The sequence below is a fragment of the Apus apus genome, chromosome 1 (assembly GCF_020740795.1).
Source record: "Apus apus isolate bApuApu2 chromosome 1, bApuApu2.pri.cur, whole genome shotgun sequence".
NCBI lineage: Eukaryota > Metazoa > Chordata > Aves > Apodiformes > Apodidae > Apus > Apus apus.
In genome coordinates, this window is record NC_067282.1 from 182,358,106 (window position 1) to 182,375,219 (window position 17,114).

Genomic DNA, 17,114 nt, shown 5'->3' on the forward strand with positions numbered 1-17,114 from the left:
AGTCCACTCAGAGGGAATATCCTCCATCTCCTATATGTGTCCAATCTATATTTATGAATGCAATTATATCATTGTGAAAGCAAAAGCTGATGCAAAACGGAGAGGAAGAAATTAAGTAAAGAAGCTATCTCTTGTTTCTGCTGGTTTTCATCTATGACATTCAACAGCAGCGTTCACATCAGTTTAAATGATTAAGTAATAAAAGAGGTAGGAGCAATGGAAAACCTGAATCAGACCTATGATTGTTTCTGTAGTACCCATTACTGCCAGTTTCAGAAGCAGTGTTTAGACGTGGTAACTGGCTAGTATCTGAAACTTGTATGATCTTATATTGAATCCCTATTTCTAAGAGAGATACCCAACAGTGATGATGTTCACCTCTTTGTGTTTCAAAGCTTACTCTTGTGAAGCAAGGGTGGCTTCTTCACCAATGTTTAAAGCATTTCTTTTTCTGTAATTGTCACTAAATCTAGACCTTCTTATAGCTCCTGATGGGGCACATGCTAGAAGTATGCCCATTCATGAGAAACATGATCCTAATAAGAGCTAAGAATGCAAACTCTGTCATGTCAAAACAACAGTTACTAAAGTGAAGTGCTGGGAAGTAGAATTTTCCAAGTAAAACGCATCTCCTCACTAATGCAGTTTTCTGACATTGTTATTATTCCCATAAAACCTGAAGTGTTATTTTTAAGATTGCATTTCTTCAGAAACTGCACACATACTCAGCACAAAGAAGAAATGCAGAGTGTTTCTTTCACGTAGTCAGTTTCCCATTAATTGGATTTGAGGGTTACATTTAAGTTCTTTATGTATGTTTTCCATTGATTTAAAAAGATACCTTCCATTATATTGCATCCAGCCAGTACTGGTAGATGGTAGTAAACAGCAGGACTCATACTGAAGGTATGCAGCCCAGCAGACATGCACGTAACAGTGTGCAAGCATGCTGAGAAACCCCTCTCCTGGCAAGTTGCTGGGAGGACCAAAGCCCACTCAGTTTTACAGCTTGTCTTCAGCCCAGCTCACTCTTTCCTCTTGCATACGGTACCCACACACAGAGTTGTCTGACAGAGGCTTTTCTTTCAAGTATTTTTTCAAAAGACAGAAGTGCAGTTACACATTGCAGGTCAGATCTTCTAAAGACAGCAGAGGATGGAAGTGGAGGACAAAAAGTGAAGCGGATGCTTGTTGCAGGGATGGGATCACTGGGGCTGAGGACGAGGAGCAGAGTTAGGTAAGAAAGGGTAGGAAAATTTTCTTTGGACATTCTGCCCTGGGCAAGAATTTCAAAGGTTATGGTGTAGACAGTCTTCCATTATGTTGTAATCTGCTGTGTCCAGACTCATTTTCATTCATCATGAAGTGCGAGTTACTTCTTCAGAGGTGGCGGTTTTGACAAACGTTGCTTCCTCTGTGCACTTTTCAAGACATATCGTGCACATTTTTATTCTCCTCAGATTTCCAAAGCATGGTTTGGGGGAATTCATTTTTGAAGATCACTTTCCACTATGTTTTTCAAAATGTCTGGCACTGCTTTGATTTATGGTTTTCATCGTAACACCTGCAGTAAAACAATCTGCTCTTGTATGAAAATGTTTAGTTCTTCAGCTTTTACTTCAGCCTCCTGCAAGCTACAGAAACTGCAGCAGTTTCACCACCTGCTAACTACACTGGGTGCATTTACATTGGTGCTTTAGTTCAGATTGAGAGTGGACTTCTGAAGCAAACCTCTTGGCTGCTTCCCACTTTCCAAACTTTAGTTCCCAAGACAAAATTGTCTCACAGTGTGCCACAGGGGTTCATCTTGACTGATATTAAACAGGAGGTGTGCTGCAGGAATCTACCTAATGCACTTCTGCAGCTGATAGACATTCAGCCTATGGGATCAGACATAGCTAGGCTGCAGTAAAAAACTTCTGAAGGACATATTGTATGGTCATCTGGTTCTCAGCCCCAACTGTTTCACTCTGTAAATCCACTTGTATTAGTCTGCACAACTTGATATTACAGACATAACCATTATCTGTTCCAATATTTGCAGGCTTTATGCACAAACATGTATTTTGCTGCTCAGATAAAATTTGGATTATCATACCTGAACTCCAGTTCCTTCTGGAATTCCCTGAGCCCCTGCCCTAGAGTAGAGCTTTTCATTGACTTCCTGTGCATTTAATTCCATAGCTTTTAATCAATGCTACAACTTCTCAGTAGTTATTCAAGTGTGATTTTCCTCTTGACATGCAAAATGTACACAGACCTTGTTCCTTGTTACTGAGCTCAATATCATTTTTAACTTAGAAAGAGAACTTCCACATGGCCTGTGTTCCTCAGTGCTGAAATCAATAGTGTTTCTGCAGTTGTGAGCAGTAATGGTGTCCTTTGCTTATGTAGCTTTTGCAGCTACACCAGCGGCTGGACCATAAGGAAGAAAACTGATTAAAAGTTCACTTACTCAGATTTGCCAGCAGGAGCATTGATTTGGAGCATTCCATTAACTTGTCAGAGCTTGAAGTCTTATCTCTTGTTCTCTGCAACCGTGAAATGCTTTTCGTTTATCCTTGGTTGATTTCAATCTACCATTCATACATATAGGACAGATATTTTTCTTTTTATTTACCAGCAAGTAGCTGAAACAGTGTTTGCATTTTTTCATACATCATACACACGGATCATCTTGCTGAGTGGATGGCAATGTGCAATTACATGAAAATCACTGTTCTGAAACTTTCTTTATGGCATAAAGATTCATAGATGCTGCAAGATTTCAGTAAGGTGTAAACCACAAAGTTATTTATGAAAGGATACTCTTTTTATTATAATCATATTTTATTATAATCACTTGCTTGGCTGAAAAAAAGCACATTATCAAATATTTTTAGCAAGCTCATTGCATAGATTTGAAGCCTTTCTGAGGGACAAGAAGTAATGTTCATCTCACTGAGCCTTCTAATTTCCATTTATTTCTGGCAATACTTACAAAAAGCTTCATAGCCAGGGTGAAAGAACAGACTTTGTTGGTCGGGCCTCAGCATCACCACAGTGCCTACAGCTAGCATCCTGCTTAACTCTGTGTGCCCTGGCTGAGGACATTGTGATGGATTACAGTGTTGACACGACACAATGTTCTGAGAAGAGCTAAGATTACTCTTGTTATCATTTGCTTCATGCTAGGGGCTTGTTATATTACCTGCTGAGGAACAGATAACATAAAGTGAAAGAATTTCAATAACTAAACCACAAAATATGAAACTATGAAAGTTGGAAGGAGATTATAGTTTCTGTAATTTTAATGTCTATGTTTTTCTTGAACATGGTAGTGGATAATAGGGAATTTAAAGTGAAGATGCAAAAATGGGGTAGTGGCATTCATCAAAAGAAGCATGGAAGAAAGTACCTAGAAGTACACTGGTGGGAGGGAGAAAAGAGTAGTATTTTCAGTCAGTTCTAATGTAAGTGGTGGGAAGAGTAGAATATAGAGGAATGTGTATTGGAGAAAGATTTATGATGGTATTGTGAAGGAGAGACTGCAGGTGAGCAGTGGGACTGGGTATGTAAGTGAAAAGAGAAAGGAGATTCCTACTGCTCTGGGGCAACAGCAGGAGCCTGGGGAAGTCTTGGACTATAGCAAAAGAAAGACACAAAACAAACAGAGCATGGAGTGGGGAGTGCGGCCTAACTCCAAGGCAGCCAGCCCAAACCAAACTGGCAGAGACTTTTGAAGAGCCAGGGAGGACTCTAAAGAGTTTACTGCAGCTCAGAAAATCACTAAACTGGCTGAAAGAAGACCTGGAAGCAAGAGCCTGTCTGCAAGGATGCACAGGGCAAGCCAAGAATTGTCTGACCATGCTCGCAGGGTTTTGCTTAAGAAGTTAATTATTCTAATTTATTAAAATAAAATAGGCTTTCTTGGTTTTGAAAGCCTTCAGTATTTGTTAACAAAATTCACTGTAGATCTGGGCAGGCTCATCTCCAAGTTTTGGTTGTCTTTGGCTCAAAATTTCTGAAGGGAAGCTTTTGAGAAAGAAGGTGAATATTAGCCACTCTTTTCTTAGGAAAAGTACATTAGAAATCAGCATATTGCATTATTTGCCCAGATGATAAACTATAACTCAGCTAATGTCCAGGAGAAACATGACTTGAGTAGGAGCTGGAAGCTTACCCTGTGTGCCATTCCCAAGGGAACCACTGCTTGCTTGGTATAGGCCCCTAATCCCCGCCTGCAGGATATTCAGATTCATAACCCTATGACTTAAACTCCTTTCAGTTTGGTTGGCTGTTGTGCCTAACAGTTTATTCTGGTGCTGTTTGCAAGTAGTAAATGGATTTATATACCATCTGACCTGTGGTACTTCTGATGTGGCAAGCTGATATAGGTAACTTACTTGACTTGATACTTGCTGAATAATTTAGCTCAGATTTGTTTCTAGGTAGCTAGTTATCCAGATGAGCATCTTGTATTACTGCCTGTTGTCATGGTTACAGGACTGGCTGCATCTCTTCTCCCATCTCTGATTTTTCTGAGTGCAATATGAGGGCTATCCTTGCCTGGGGTGCAGTATAGCAAATCTTCCTCTGACAGACTTGGATATAGTGCAGTGGCCTGTAAATGAGCACTGGCTCCTTTCAACACATCTAATAGAATTCACGAATGTGCATTGGATGCACTAATATTAGCTCTTAACTACTAGTAAGTGGGAAGCTAACTGAAGCAATTATATTTTCTTAGGTCTGTGCAGTTAACTATTTGTTTTAATTAGCCCTTTGAAGTGTTACCAGAATTCCTTGTCAGGAAAAAATATTTTTATATATGCAAGCACATAAACATATGCAAAATATTGCATTATTTATAGCACTATATTTTATAAACAGAAGATTCTCAGAGCAGCTTCTAACCCCTCACACTGATCCGTAGAGCACTCAAGCATTTCTTAGGGAAAATAATCACATCTTTGGTGGTGTCTGTGTCCATGGCCAAGTGAAATGCCACACAGCCCCAGTGCCCTGCTGCAGGGCAGGACCTCCTGCCTGCTCTGCTGGGCAGATGCAATAGAAGGTGGCTGGAGCATGTGCACGTGGCCCTCCCTGGGCCAAGCTGTCCTGCCAGGCTCTCCAGCCAGAGCATCACTAACCTTTTTTCCTTTTCAGAGTAGGATCGCTTTACCTTTTTCTCACTGTGTAAGGATTTTTAAAAAGATTTTATTGTTTTTATTTATTGGATGGCTGACTTTATTGAACAGATGAAACCTTAATGATATTCACAAGATTTGGGTCATAGTAGATGAGAGGCTCGACATGAGCCACCAGTGTGTGCTCGCAGCCCAGAGAGCCAACTGCATCCTGGGCTGCATCAGAGGAAGTGTGGCCAGCAGGGCCAGGGAGGTGATTCTGCCCCTCTGCTCTGCTCTAGTCAGACTGCACGTGGAGTACTGCATATAGCTGTGGAATCCTCAGCATAGGAAAGACATGGAGCTGTTGGAAAGGGTCCAATGAAGGGCCACCAAGATGATGAAAGGGTTGGAGCACCTCTGCTATGAAGACAGGCTGAGAGTGTTGATGCTATTCTTCCTGGACAAGAGAAGGCTCTGGGGAGACCTTATAGCAGTCTTCCAGTACCTAAGGAGCCTACAGGAAATCTGGGGAGGGGCTTTTCACCAGCAAGGGCCAGTGATAGGACAAGGGGTAATGGTTTTAAATTGAAAGAGGGGAGATTTAGGTTAGACATCAGAAAGAAATTATTCACAATGGGTAGTCAGGTGCTGGAATAGGCTGCCTAGGGAGGTTTTTGATGTCCCCTGCCCTGTAGATGTTTAAGGCCAGGCTGGATGAGGTTTTGTGCAGCCTGGTCTAGTGTGGGGTGTGGAGGGTGGCAGGGAGGTTGGAACTTGATGATATTTAAGGTCCCTTCCAACCTTAACCATTCTATGATTCTATGATTCTATGATTAAGAGATATTTGGAAAGGAGGCTTTTGCAGTAAATCCCAAGGTTTTTTTAATGCAAATGTATTTCACCTGAAAGCTTTTTTTTTCCCCTTTATTTCCTTTATTATTTCTGTATATTTTTATGTTTTCTGCTTTCCCTAGAGATTCATGAGCATGCATGTACAATGTCAAAAACTGTCAAAAGCTTACTTAACTATTGAAGGTAGGATGCAGCGGTAGGTGTGCTAAGTATTGCTACAGGTGAGGCCTAAAAGAAGGGAGGTACCCTGATCATAGATTGCAAACTGTTTTTTAACTTTCTAACATTAAAGAATACATGGATGCCAGTTTAGGTTTTAAATGCATCTACCCCAAATGTTTTAATTTCTAGGAACTTTGAATCAAAAGAACTGGGGAAAGAAATATTCAGCCTGCAATGGTGCCAAACAATCTCCTATTAATATAGATGAAGATCTCACACAAGTAAATGTGAATCTGAAGAAATTGAAATTCCATGGATGGGAAAAGGAAACTTTGGAAGATACTTTCATTCGCAACACTGGCAAAACAGGTAAAAAGTCAGACTTCATTATTGGAATTAAATGAGGTTGGAAAAGTTATATGGGATAGACAATGAGCCAATGACTTTTAATGAAACATTTTCATTTTACTTTTCCTTAGCTTATGCACTCTGAATTTACCCACTAAATAAAAAAATCCAAACAGGTGATGACATCAGTGAAGCACAGTAGAGAAATCACTAGAACACAAATGCAAATAATTTGCACAGATAGAGCCAAAGCAATCACATCATTACTATCTCTCTGTCATGAATACTTCATTGAAGCTAGACAATAATTTAGTATGTGCTATGAAGCAATTATAAATATTGCTACATATCTAGAATCTGTAGCAAGTATGCAAAAAATATTTTTTAGAAGCACGAATAAATTACCTGCTCATCTGGAAGCACTTCATGGTTGAGCTTTGGTTTCAAAAAAGTCAGGATGGGATTCATCTCACGTACTTATAGACACATATAATGTAGACACTTGTGTCTGATTTACTCAGCTTTCTTCTTACAGTCAAAGAAGAGAAATAGGTGCTTTTATGGTCCAATTTGTCTTCCCTATCTTTGAAATATAGTTTAGTAAGCAGTGATTTATGCCTACAAATTCCTGTTTCTCCCAGCTAAAAAAGAAGTTCATGGTGGCATTTACATTGTCAGACAAATCCTTTTGCAACCACTTTTCTGTATAAATCCAGGATAACAGCAAGTAAAAGGTGTTTGTTGGAAGTACTGGTTTTTATTTTGGTTATAAGTATGGAGGAAGGAATCTCTTAGCAACTGCCTTTGACCTTCAGCGAGTTCCAGTGGGACCCCTAGGCTAGCCATTAAATTTATTTTATTTTATTTTATTTTATTTTATTTTATTTTATTTTATTTTATTTTATTTTATTTTATTTTATTTTATTTTATTTTATTTTATTTTATTTTATTGTCATTCCTGATTTCTGTTCTTGGCCCCATCATATACCTCCTACATACTATCACACAAATTACTTACTTCCCTCTTGACCTACTAGATGGGATAACTAGAGCATTTATCTTTTCAAAAGATCCTTGAGGAAACATTCTTTAAAGTCCATAAAAGTGAACTGAGCTCTTCCTCATTTACAACAATTCAAGTATTATAAAAGGAACTGCTAAGCTCTGCACTTAAAATTGTCTTCAAGGTGTTGAGTATAATGCAACTGAATTCTGTTAGTGCTATTTTAGCAAGAGGTCAAACAGCTCGGAATCACTGGAGGTAGGAAAGCCAGATGTGGGGCTTCAGTCTATTACACTCTGCTCATTCAATCCAGAAGACAAACGTTCAGTCCCATCTACACTCTGTGTACAGTTATGTCCATCTGAAGTCCTTAACACCTTCTCCCATGGGAGATTGCTGCACAGCTAAAGGGTCTCACAGACAGGACAGTCTTCCTAGAACTGGCTAAAATTTTCTTTTCATGTATTGTCTCATGTTTCATATCTAGAATTACTACAATAATGGGGGGGGAGGAGGCAGGAGGGCATTTTCCTTTTTGTTGAAAACACAGGTCCTTTCAGGTAGCTGTGTATTTCAGGAATTTCTTTCCTTAGACAGTCAGATTTGTGGCTGAGCCGGTTGTCTGAGCTTTTTAGCGTAGTTCTCTGCCTAGTTTCAGACAACAGGAGACCAATATAATGGTGTCCTTCACTGGATGACATTTTATGAATTGCAGCATGAAATGAAACATACTTCTCCATGCTAATAGTGAATTACCAGGCTTCCTTGTTCGAATAACCAATTTACTGTCAAATTGCTTGTGAGGTACAGGTAAAAAGGTGTATCATATTTACCTTTTAGCACCTAATACTGAAATATGAGAGTTGTAGATGCCTTGGCTGGCTTTTGTATTGACACTCCCTTTTTTTCCCTCCCCTCTCTCTTTGTTCAGTGGAAATTAACCTGACAAATGATTATTATGTAAGTGGAGGTGGCTCAGACACCATATTCAAAGCAAGCAAGATCACTTTTCACTGGGGAAAATGCAACGTGTCATCAGATGGATCAGAACATAGTTTAGAAGGGCGAAAATTTCCTCTTGAGGTAAAGTATGAAATAGAATTTGACAATTTTGATGATTTTTACTTTCTGCAAAAAGTAATACTGTTTACTAGATACCTTTATTTATTGCTTGATTAAAGTCTATTTTCGAATACAGTAATTCCCTTAAATACAAATCAATAATAATTACATTATTAACTTTAGAACGCCAGTGTAAGGCATTACTCTGTGTCATGTTGAGAATGTCTAAACTATGAATTTTCACACACGTTTTCTAAGATGACATTACAAGTCAGTTCTGCTAATCTGATGAAGTACAAGCTCCCACTGACAGTTAAGCTCCTACAAATTTGGCTCATCATACTGCACAACAGTTGGTTGTTTAAAATGTTAATGGACTGTTCAAAGCTGGGACTTTGCTGAGAGCCCATAGGAGCTGCTGGGCCTTTGTGAGACAGAGCGCAGCCCATGTTGCTGGGATGGAGAGAAAGCTGGCAGCAGCGTGCCAGAAACCACCATCTGAGAGCAGGTCCATTCATGGGCAGCCAGGCCAGCATACCTCTGGCTGGTTTGGTAGAGTAGCTTGTAGCAGCATAGGGATGAAGAGGAGGAGAGTTCTCACTGAGATCCACAAGGGGACTCTGCAGACCAGACTTTCAACCCTCAACAGGGCATGGTTATAATTTTCCAGCTAAGAAGACACAGTTGTGGCAGGCAACTGTGCTGCTCCACACTCTGAGAACTTTGGACTTCAATGTCTGAGCACAGCAACAGACATTTGTGCTGTACTCCATGGAGAGCTGTAAGCCAGGACATTTCCCTGGACAGTGTCATTTCCTTTACCTCATTAGCCATTTAAACATTCCCACTCACATTCCACCTGTCCTGCCAAGGCATCGAAGAGAATATTCTCCTCTGTCATCGTCACATGGAAAGGTAGTAGAAGCAGGACACTCCTCCATTCATGTTGGTGACTCAGTGCTGGAGGACGTTTCCCAACAACATCCGGAGAAAGAGAGGAAAGGGTGGAACAAACCCAGTGCCCATAACAGCAGTCAAATCGGGGCACAAAATAGCTGCTAATCTTTTGCTACCAATGCTTCTCTATGCTTAGTGCAATGCAGCTGCAGTAGGAACATTCTGCCTTATTCACGTTTTACCACTGATTTCAAGATTCATCTCATCTATGTACTCTGGATTAGATGTCCAGTATCAGCAAGTTACCTTGTCTTACTGGAGAGTTGTGCTCCTTGAAGGGATAACTCTTGTATACTTTGTGGTTTTCTAGGGCAGGTTGCTTCAAGACAGCTAACAGCCGATTGATCCGATTCTGTACCTATGAGAAAGATGAGAAATCCATGTATTTGTAATTAAATGTGCTGCTTGGACATTTTTATTTTTTTTTCTCAAAATGGGAATATAAATAATTTTGTTGGTTAATTTCTTTAATTTTTGGTATAAGTAACATTTGAATGTATTTTTATTTGCAGATGCAAATCTACTGCTATGATGCAGATCAGTTTACAAATTTTGAAGAGGCAATTAAAGGAAATGGAAAGTTAAGAGCTTTATCAATTTTGTTTGAGGTAAAATATATCTTTTTGTCGTTTAACAAACTTTGAAACATAGCAGATGTTTGAGCTGAATTTAACTGGTTCCAGTGTGTGATCACTGAGTTAAAATTTGCATATATCTTTCTAATTTATTCCTACAGAACAGAAAACGAGCAAAATACATTTGTTCTGCTTTAACTCTTTGATAATTTTGGTGGTAAACTGCAACTTTCAGTTGTTTTTATTTCACAAAGCCTGTACTGTTAAAAAAAATGCTATTTCTTTTAATAGATTGGACTAGAAGATAATCTGAATTATAATCCAATCATTAATGGAGTAGACAGTGTTAGTCGTTTTGGTAAGTCTGCTTCCATCTTTTATTGGTTACTGATTAGACTACGCTTCATTTCAGTGTAATTACGAAACCTTAAAGACATAAGGGAGTATGATTCTCTACAGCTCAGCTGTGTCTGTTTTGTTAGAAACAGCAAAAGTCATCTGGATAGACCAGAGAGTAGGGCAATCACCAGCCCTGTGGCATTTAATAAGAGAAAACCCTGGATTCTGCACCTCGGACAGGATAATCCTGGCTATATGTACAAATCGGAACCAGAGGCTGGCAAGCAGCCCCACAGAAACAATCTTGGGATTGGGGTTGATGGCAAGTTGAATATGGGTCAACAGTGTGCCCTGGCAGCAAAAAGAGCCAACTATGTCCTGGGATGCATCAAGCACAACATAGCCAGCCAGTCAGTTGTTCCACTGTACATGGCAGTGATGCAGCCTCACCTTGAGAACTGTGTGCAGTTTTGGGCTCCTCAGTATAGAAAAGACTTCAGACTATTAGACTATGTCTACAGGAGGGTGACGAAGCTGGTAAAAGATCTTGAAGATAAGACTTACCAGGAGCAGCTAAGGTCACTTAGTTTGTTCAGCTTGGAGAAGAAAAGGCTGAGGGCTGATCTCATCATAGTCTACAACTTCCTCAAGGGGGGCAGTGGAGGGGGTGGTACTGATCTACTATCTCTGGGAAGCAGTGAAAGGGCATGAAGAAATGTTATGAAGCTGCAGTAGAGGAAGTTCAGATCGGACATTAGGAAGAGATTCTTCACTGAAAGGATGTTCAGCCACTGAAATAGGTTTTTTGGGGAAGATGCAACTGGAGCATGGCATCAAGCCTGGCAGAGTTGAGGGAGTGACTGGATGATACTTTTAGTCATATGGTTTATTTTTAGGTGGTTCTGCAAGGAACAGGGAGTTGGATTAGATAATCCTCATGATTCTCTTCAACTTGAGATATTCTGTGATTCTATTATTTATTTACACCAAGTCAGAATGTTTGTTAACAATACTGATAAGTTTAATTTAATAGATACAACTATAATGAGGAATTTGTAACTCTTTAAATGTTAATCAAGAGAAATGTCTGATTTATTCTGTGAGTTTTCTAAGTAATACATTTCTGGATTTTATATGTGGTTGGAAGCCAAAGAAATCTGTTGCACCCACCCAAGATGTGTCGTACAAGCATGAGACGATATGAATATCTCTCAGTGGAGAGAAATTATTTTTTAGATAGCTCCTGTGTAAATCTGAGATAATCAAATTATATTATTTTTGTACTAGCAGTATTCAAATCAAATGTTGAACTTTGGTGTTTTAGAATTCTCCGTAGTTTTACATTAGAGCACATGGACTTCAGGCTGGTGCATGAGGAGATCTGGACTCAGTTTTAAACTCAGTTTCAGGATGGCTTTGCAGAAGAAGAAACATGAATTATCACCAACTTTCTCACATCACTGGCATGACCTTAAGTAAATGGCTAACTTTGTCTCAGTTTTCCTGCATGCAGTGATACTCGGGCTTTATAAAGCCCCTTAGGATCAATAAGTTCTAAGTGTAAAAAGCTACTAGTCAACTATTTTACAAGCTTTCAAAGGTATGACATTAAAATCAAGATTGTTTTTCCCTGGAAAACAAACATAATTCAAAAGATATAAAGTTAAAAAGACAGAGGGGGGGGAAATATAAAGGAGTTAAGATTCATAATCTTTGTGTGACACCTTCTGTGAAACATGAAGCAGAATGAGTAATACATCAAGGTAGATACTGTCCTACTGCATTGGATGGAGCTGTAAACTATCAGCAGCAAGATTGAAGATAGAGCCACTACATGGCACTTCAACAATGAGTATAATATAGGTTTTTTTTTTAATAAAATGCAAATGAGCTCTTAAAGTTCAGGTTATGATTAAATCAAGTTGTTCCTCCTGAATAAAGTGAATAGCACTCAATCTGTCCCTAACTGCGATGTACATGATCTGTCAGTCATACCTGTTTTGTGCTTACTGGAATCCCAGTTGCTGAGTTCTCAAACTCTGCAGAGAAGTCTTGTTCCTTACTAACAAACTGTCTTTTTATCTTCATTCTTTGTAAGTGTTCAAATTTAGAATCTAGGCTGTAAGTCACATCAAAGGGCTTCTTAAAATCCAAAGTTGCAAAATGTAGGGCAGGATTCTCACTATAAATGAGAAGGTTCATGTACCCAAGCCTCTATATAAAATGGACTGGCCATTCATTTTTACTGAAGGAAGAATATGTTAACTAGACATGTACCAGATAGCAATCATAGCTTCTGTCTGAAGGTTGATGAACATGTTGAAAGGAGAAATAGAAGGATGGGCTTTGCTCAACACTGCTAAATTTTCCCCTTCCACAATGCATGGATGAGAGAGTCGGGTGGAGCCAGCTCTTAAACCTTAACTCAGTGGAAGAGTAAGTGTATCAAAGAAAACCAAGAATGATTTATAGCAAAATGTTAATGTAATTTGCTACTCTCAACAAATTTGTAAGGAATTATTAAGATAAAGACAGATCAGAAACCTGTACAGGGCTCAATAATTAACATATCTGTAAAACTCCCAATTAATGCACAGTCTGAAAATTCATTATATATTCATAAGTGAATACTTACCAAATAGGGAGAAATTTAAAATCAGTACCTTTAAATTGAAATAAGGTATATAAGTATCTATATTATTCCAGGATGTAAAAAGACAAGTATTATTTTGGATGCACCAGACAATAAGACAGATAATTGTCACAAGATTGATATTGGCACAGGCTGAAAAATCTCCCTTGAGGCAGTTGGTACCATTTCTGCCAATTTCTATTGCTGGACTCTACTGCCATATCAGCATGAACTTAACTTTCTGTGGATGGACTCCCAGCAATTACTCATGCATTCTCCCAGCTGACAAGGTACCAGGGAAACTGCTGACCTGATAGGCATGATGGTATTTTCACAGGACAATAAACTCTCCTGGAGGAGGTCTTTGCATACTTCTCTGCTTTGTGTAAGGCTGTTACAGTTTTTCACTGTATTATCACCATTTTTAATACCCCTGATCCACAGAAATTATTCTTCTGCCATCATGAGTCATATAATTCTCAGGTCTAACACAGTGACAGTTCTCCAAGCAGTGATTTTCTGCAGAGGTTAAGATCTTGCAAGAAACTCAACAACTTGACCAAATTCAGAGAGAGTTTCAAGCCATGTCATGAGACCAAGAACAGAGATTTAACATATTTTTAATTTGAAGTTCATGGGTGAGACAAAGATTTGGCATGTTGGACATTTACGAATAAACTTACAGCTTAACAAATTCTTGTGAACCAATGTACTGATTATTTTATTTACTACTGGAGTAACTCATTACATCTTCCCAGGTAAATGAAGTTGTTAATGAAGAATACTTTCTCAAGCTAAATAGAAAAGCTCAGCTATTTATTTGCATGCTAGTCTCTCCAGAGGTCAAATTTTGAAAAGCCTCAAAATTAGCATGTTCGTATAGTGGTAACTCTTCTGGGGAATGTGGTTTCTATGAATTCATTGCTTCTGCAGTATTTTAACTCTTTGTTTTTCTTTTTTCTTTTCTTTCTTTTTTTTTTTTTTCAGGAAAACAGGCGGCCTTAGAACCATTTATTTTGCTGAACCTTTTGCCAAATGCAACAGATAAATATTACACTTACAATGGGTCTTTATCAACTCCTCCCTGCTCTGAAACAGTTGAATGGATTGTGTTTAAAGATGCCATCAGTATTTCTGAAGACCAGGTAATTTATTTAATGTATTAAAACCAAACAATTGCACGTAATGCCAAATAAAAGCAGTTGCCATGGATATGGTGGTAATAGTTATGGCATTCATTGCCAGCACAACAATCTGACTTTTCCTTTATCCAGTTTTAAATTTTTCATGCAGCTATTATATTAAAGAGCAGATATATTAATTGAGTTTGTTGCCTTTTCCCTTTTTTAGTTCAGGATTAGATTTTGAGTAATTTCTTGCTTTAGAAGGGAATAAGAATATACTTCCTAGCTCTGTAGCTGTCTGGACTTCCAGCCCGGAAAAAGAGAAGCTCAAAACACTCTTCCCATATTCCCCCGGCTAAATGATGGTGATTGGACAGAGCTCCAGCAGCAGAGTGGTCGAGAGATGTAGTAAACCATTAGATTTTCTGCTGGTACAGAGGATCAAAAGTTCAGTTCCACACAATAGAGCTCAACTGGGAGACTTTACCCAACATCTCCTACCCTGGGTTTTTGCCTGTTAGCAGTATCTGATTAATCTGTTGTGACTTCTGACTTCTTTTTTCCTCACCTCTTCTAGTTAGCTGTATTCTGTGAAGTCCTTACAATGCAGCAATCTGGCTATGTCATGCTGATGGACTACCTGCAAAACAACTTTCGAGAGCAGCAATATAAGTTCTTTGGGCAAGTGTTTTCCTCCTACACTGGACAAGAAGAAATTCATGAAGCAGGTATTTACTGAATAGACATCCCTCTCTTCACATGTTGAAAGACAATTTTTGATAAAATATTCATTCTAGTATGAAGATACTAATTTTAAATTGTGAAGAAAGTAGCATGCTGTATTATTACTCATAAATCTATCACTTCAGAGAAAAAAAAAATTGCCATCATAAAACATGCCAGATTAAATGGAGTGGAAAATTAAATGCTTGTCTTGACCAAACTTTCATTGAGGATCACGTCAGTTCAAGCTTTCTTGCACTGCCCTTTTAATGTTTTTCAGACTTTAACAAAGCTGCCTTTTCAGGGGCTGCAAGAGGATTTTGTTTTGCAAACCCATTTCTTTCTTAGTTGTATAATGTGAATGTTTTTCCAACAGAGACTGAAGTGAGGTCACCAATTTCATTTCACATGGTCTGCTGAGAAAGTGATAGATGGAGAAAAGCCCAAAAGTCAGGTTCTGTGCTCTGTTTTACCTAAAATCTCAGGGAATTTTTTGAAGGTTATATGACCAAAACAGTACATTATGTAATGGGAAACAAGATCTAGCACTAAGTAGTAAAGTCAATGATTTCTGTACTGAGAAACACAGAAGAATAAACAGTAAACATCTAATTTCAGGTCACTAGGTTGCTACTTGGGTGGGGATACCTATAGATTCATAACCTCAGTTGCACCGAACCATGCTTTATGAGACAGACAGATGGCTAAAGCATGTGATGTAGGCATTTTCCAGATTAGAAAGAACTGTATTTTCATTTTAATTTGTCTTGGTTGGGTGGATCTTCTTTTTTCCTACCGGAAGGAGGATCCTGTGCATGAAACTTGCATACACGCTAAGAGATGTTCATCGTTCAGAACTGCCAGAGGGCTGGGTCCCCAGCACAAGTACATCACACTGTTTTCACCACAGTGCTGCACAGGATAGCTCTACTGCTTCATTTCTATAATCAGTCAGTGACCCTTCTCTTTTTACCTCAGCTTGTCATGAGCTCCTCAGATATGTGTGCAGGATGAGAGTTCTTTTGCATTGGTCTAAGCCAAGAAATATCTGTTCTGGCAGGGTTTATTTGTTTAGGTACTAAGTTGCACTTGAAATTTTGAAATTTGGGGGAGTATGGAATTGAGCTGCAGCAGTCAAGCAAATTATCTCAATTAAATGAACTTCTGTTTTCAAATAGGTTTACAATTAAGATTGCTGATTTGGCCTAACTTAAAGACCATACTTCCTCAAATCCCTCTGTTTAATGAAGGTCTCTGGGAGACAGGTTACTGTATATGGACCATTTTTCTTATGTCCATATTGTCAGAAAGTTCTCAAAAACACAGCCCAGGTAGTTTCTGACAATGATTTGACTAGTGTACCTTGGTGCTCCCCTATGATGCAATTCAGTTTAGATTAAAAACTTCTAAATTATATGGGCAGTATTTTATTCCACAGAAGAATAAGCGAAGATAGTGCGCTATCATGACCTGATAGGCAAAACCAGCAGTCACCTGGGGAAAGCAAAGATCTGAATTCAAGTCCAGCAGCTGCCTGAAGAGGTCTCTGATTTCCTCTAAATAATGTTTTGCTGCTTGAGACTTGTAATCCAGTTGAATATCTATGACATCAGACTAGTAACAGAGACAATAACTTCCTTTCTTGAAGTGTCTTTGCCCAGATTTTCAAGTTTGTATCAGATCAGAAGTCTTGAATTAGGTAAGTTGATATGTGACCTCCTCACTTTTCTCAGTCTCCGGAGTGGGAAAACAGGAAAAGGCAGGAGCAAAGTAGCTCTATGTTACTAAGACTTTCAGGAAGGGGAAGGAGATAGCATAGGCAAGATGACTGATGAAGACGCATCAGAAGAAGGGCAAGAGAAAACAACTTGGGAAGGTTAATCAACATGAAAAACAATATGCAGGTGACAGTTACGTAGGAATTTTCTTGGTCATTAATATGAACAGGACTGAGCATCAAAAGGAGGAGAAAAATAGGGAAGGTAACTTTTTTCTTGAAAAAAAAGCTAGATGAAAGGACCATATGAAGAAGAAAGCAGAGTGAAACTGTGAGAAATAATATTGCAGACACCAATCTTCCACCTTTAAAAGCAAAAACTATTAAATTTTATTAAATTATATTAAATGGTATTAAAATATTGCTCAGTCTAGATACAGTCAGAGATTTCAGAACCAAATTCACAGACAAAAAAGAGGGAGAAAAAGGACAGTAAAGAGTTTGGAATG

The 17,114-nt window shown here is 38.7% G+C and overlaps 1 protein-coding gene across 7 annotated transcripts in view; it reads left to right on the forward strand.

Moving 5' to 3' along the window:
* Positions 1-17,114, forward strand: part of PTPRZ1 (protein tyrosine phosphatase receptor type Z1) — a 135,157-nt gene that overhangs the window by 67,731 nt on the left and 50,312 nt on the right. For all 7 annotated transcript variants that reach the window (XM_051618123.1, XM_051618145.1, XM_051618134.1 and 4 more), the window contains exons 3-8: positions 6,315-6,494; positions 8,408-8,559; positions 10,008-10,103; positions 10,362-10,428; positions 14,029-14,186; positions 14,743-14,893. In XM_051618123.1, the coding sequence (XP_051474083.1) occupies positions 6,315-6,494; positions 8,408-8,559; positions 10,008-10,103; positions 10,362-10,428; positions 14,029-14,186; positions 14,743-14,893 (804 nt within the window). The remainder of the gene's footprint in view (positions 1-6,314; positions 6,495-8,407; positions 8,560-10,007; positions 10,104-10,361; positions 10,429-14,028; positions 14,187-14,742; positions 14,894-17,114) is intronic.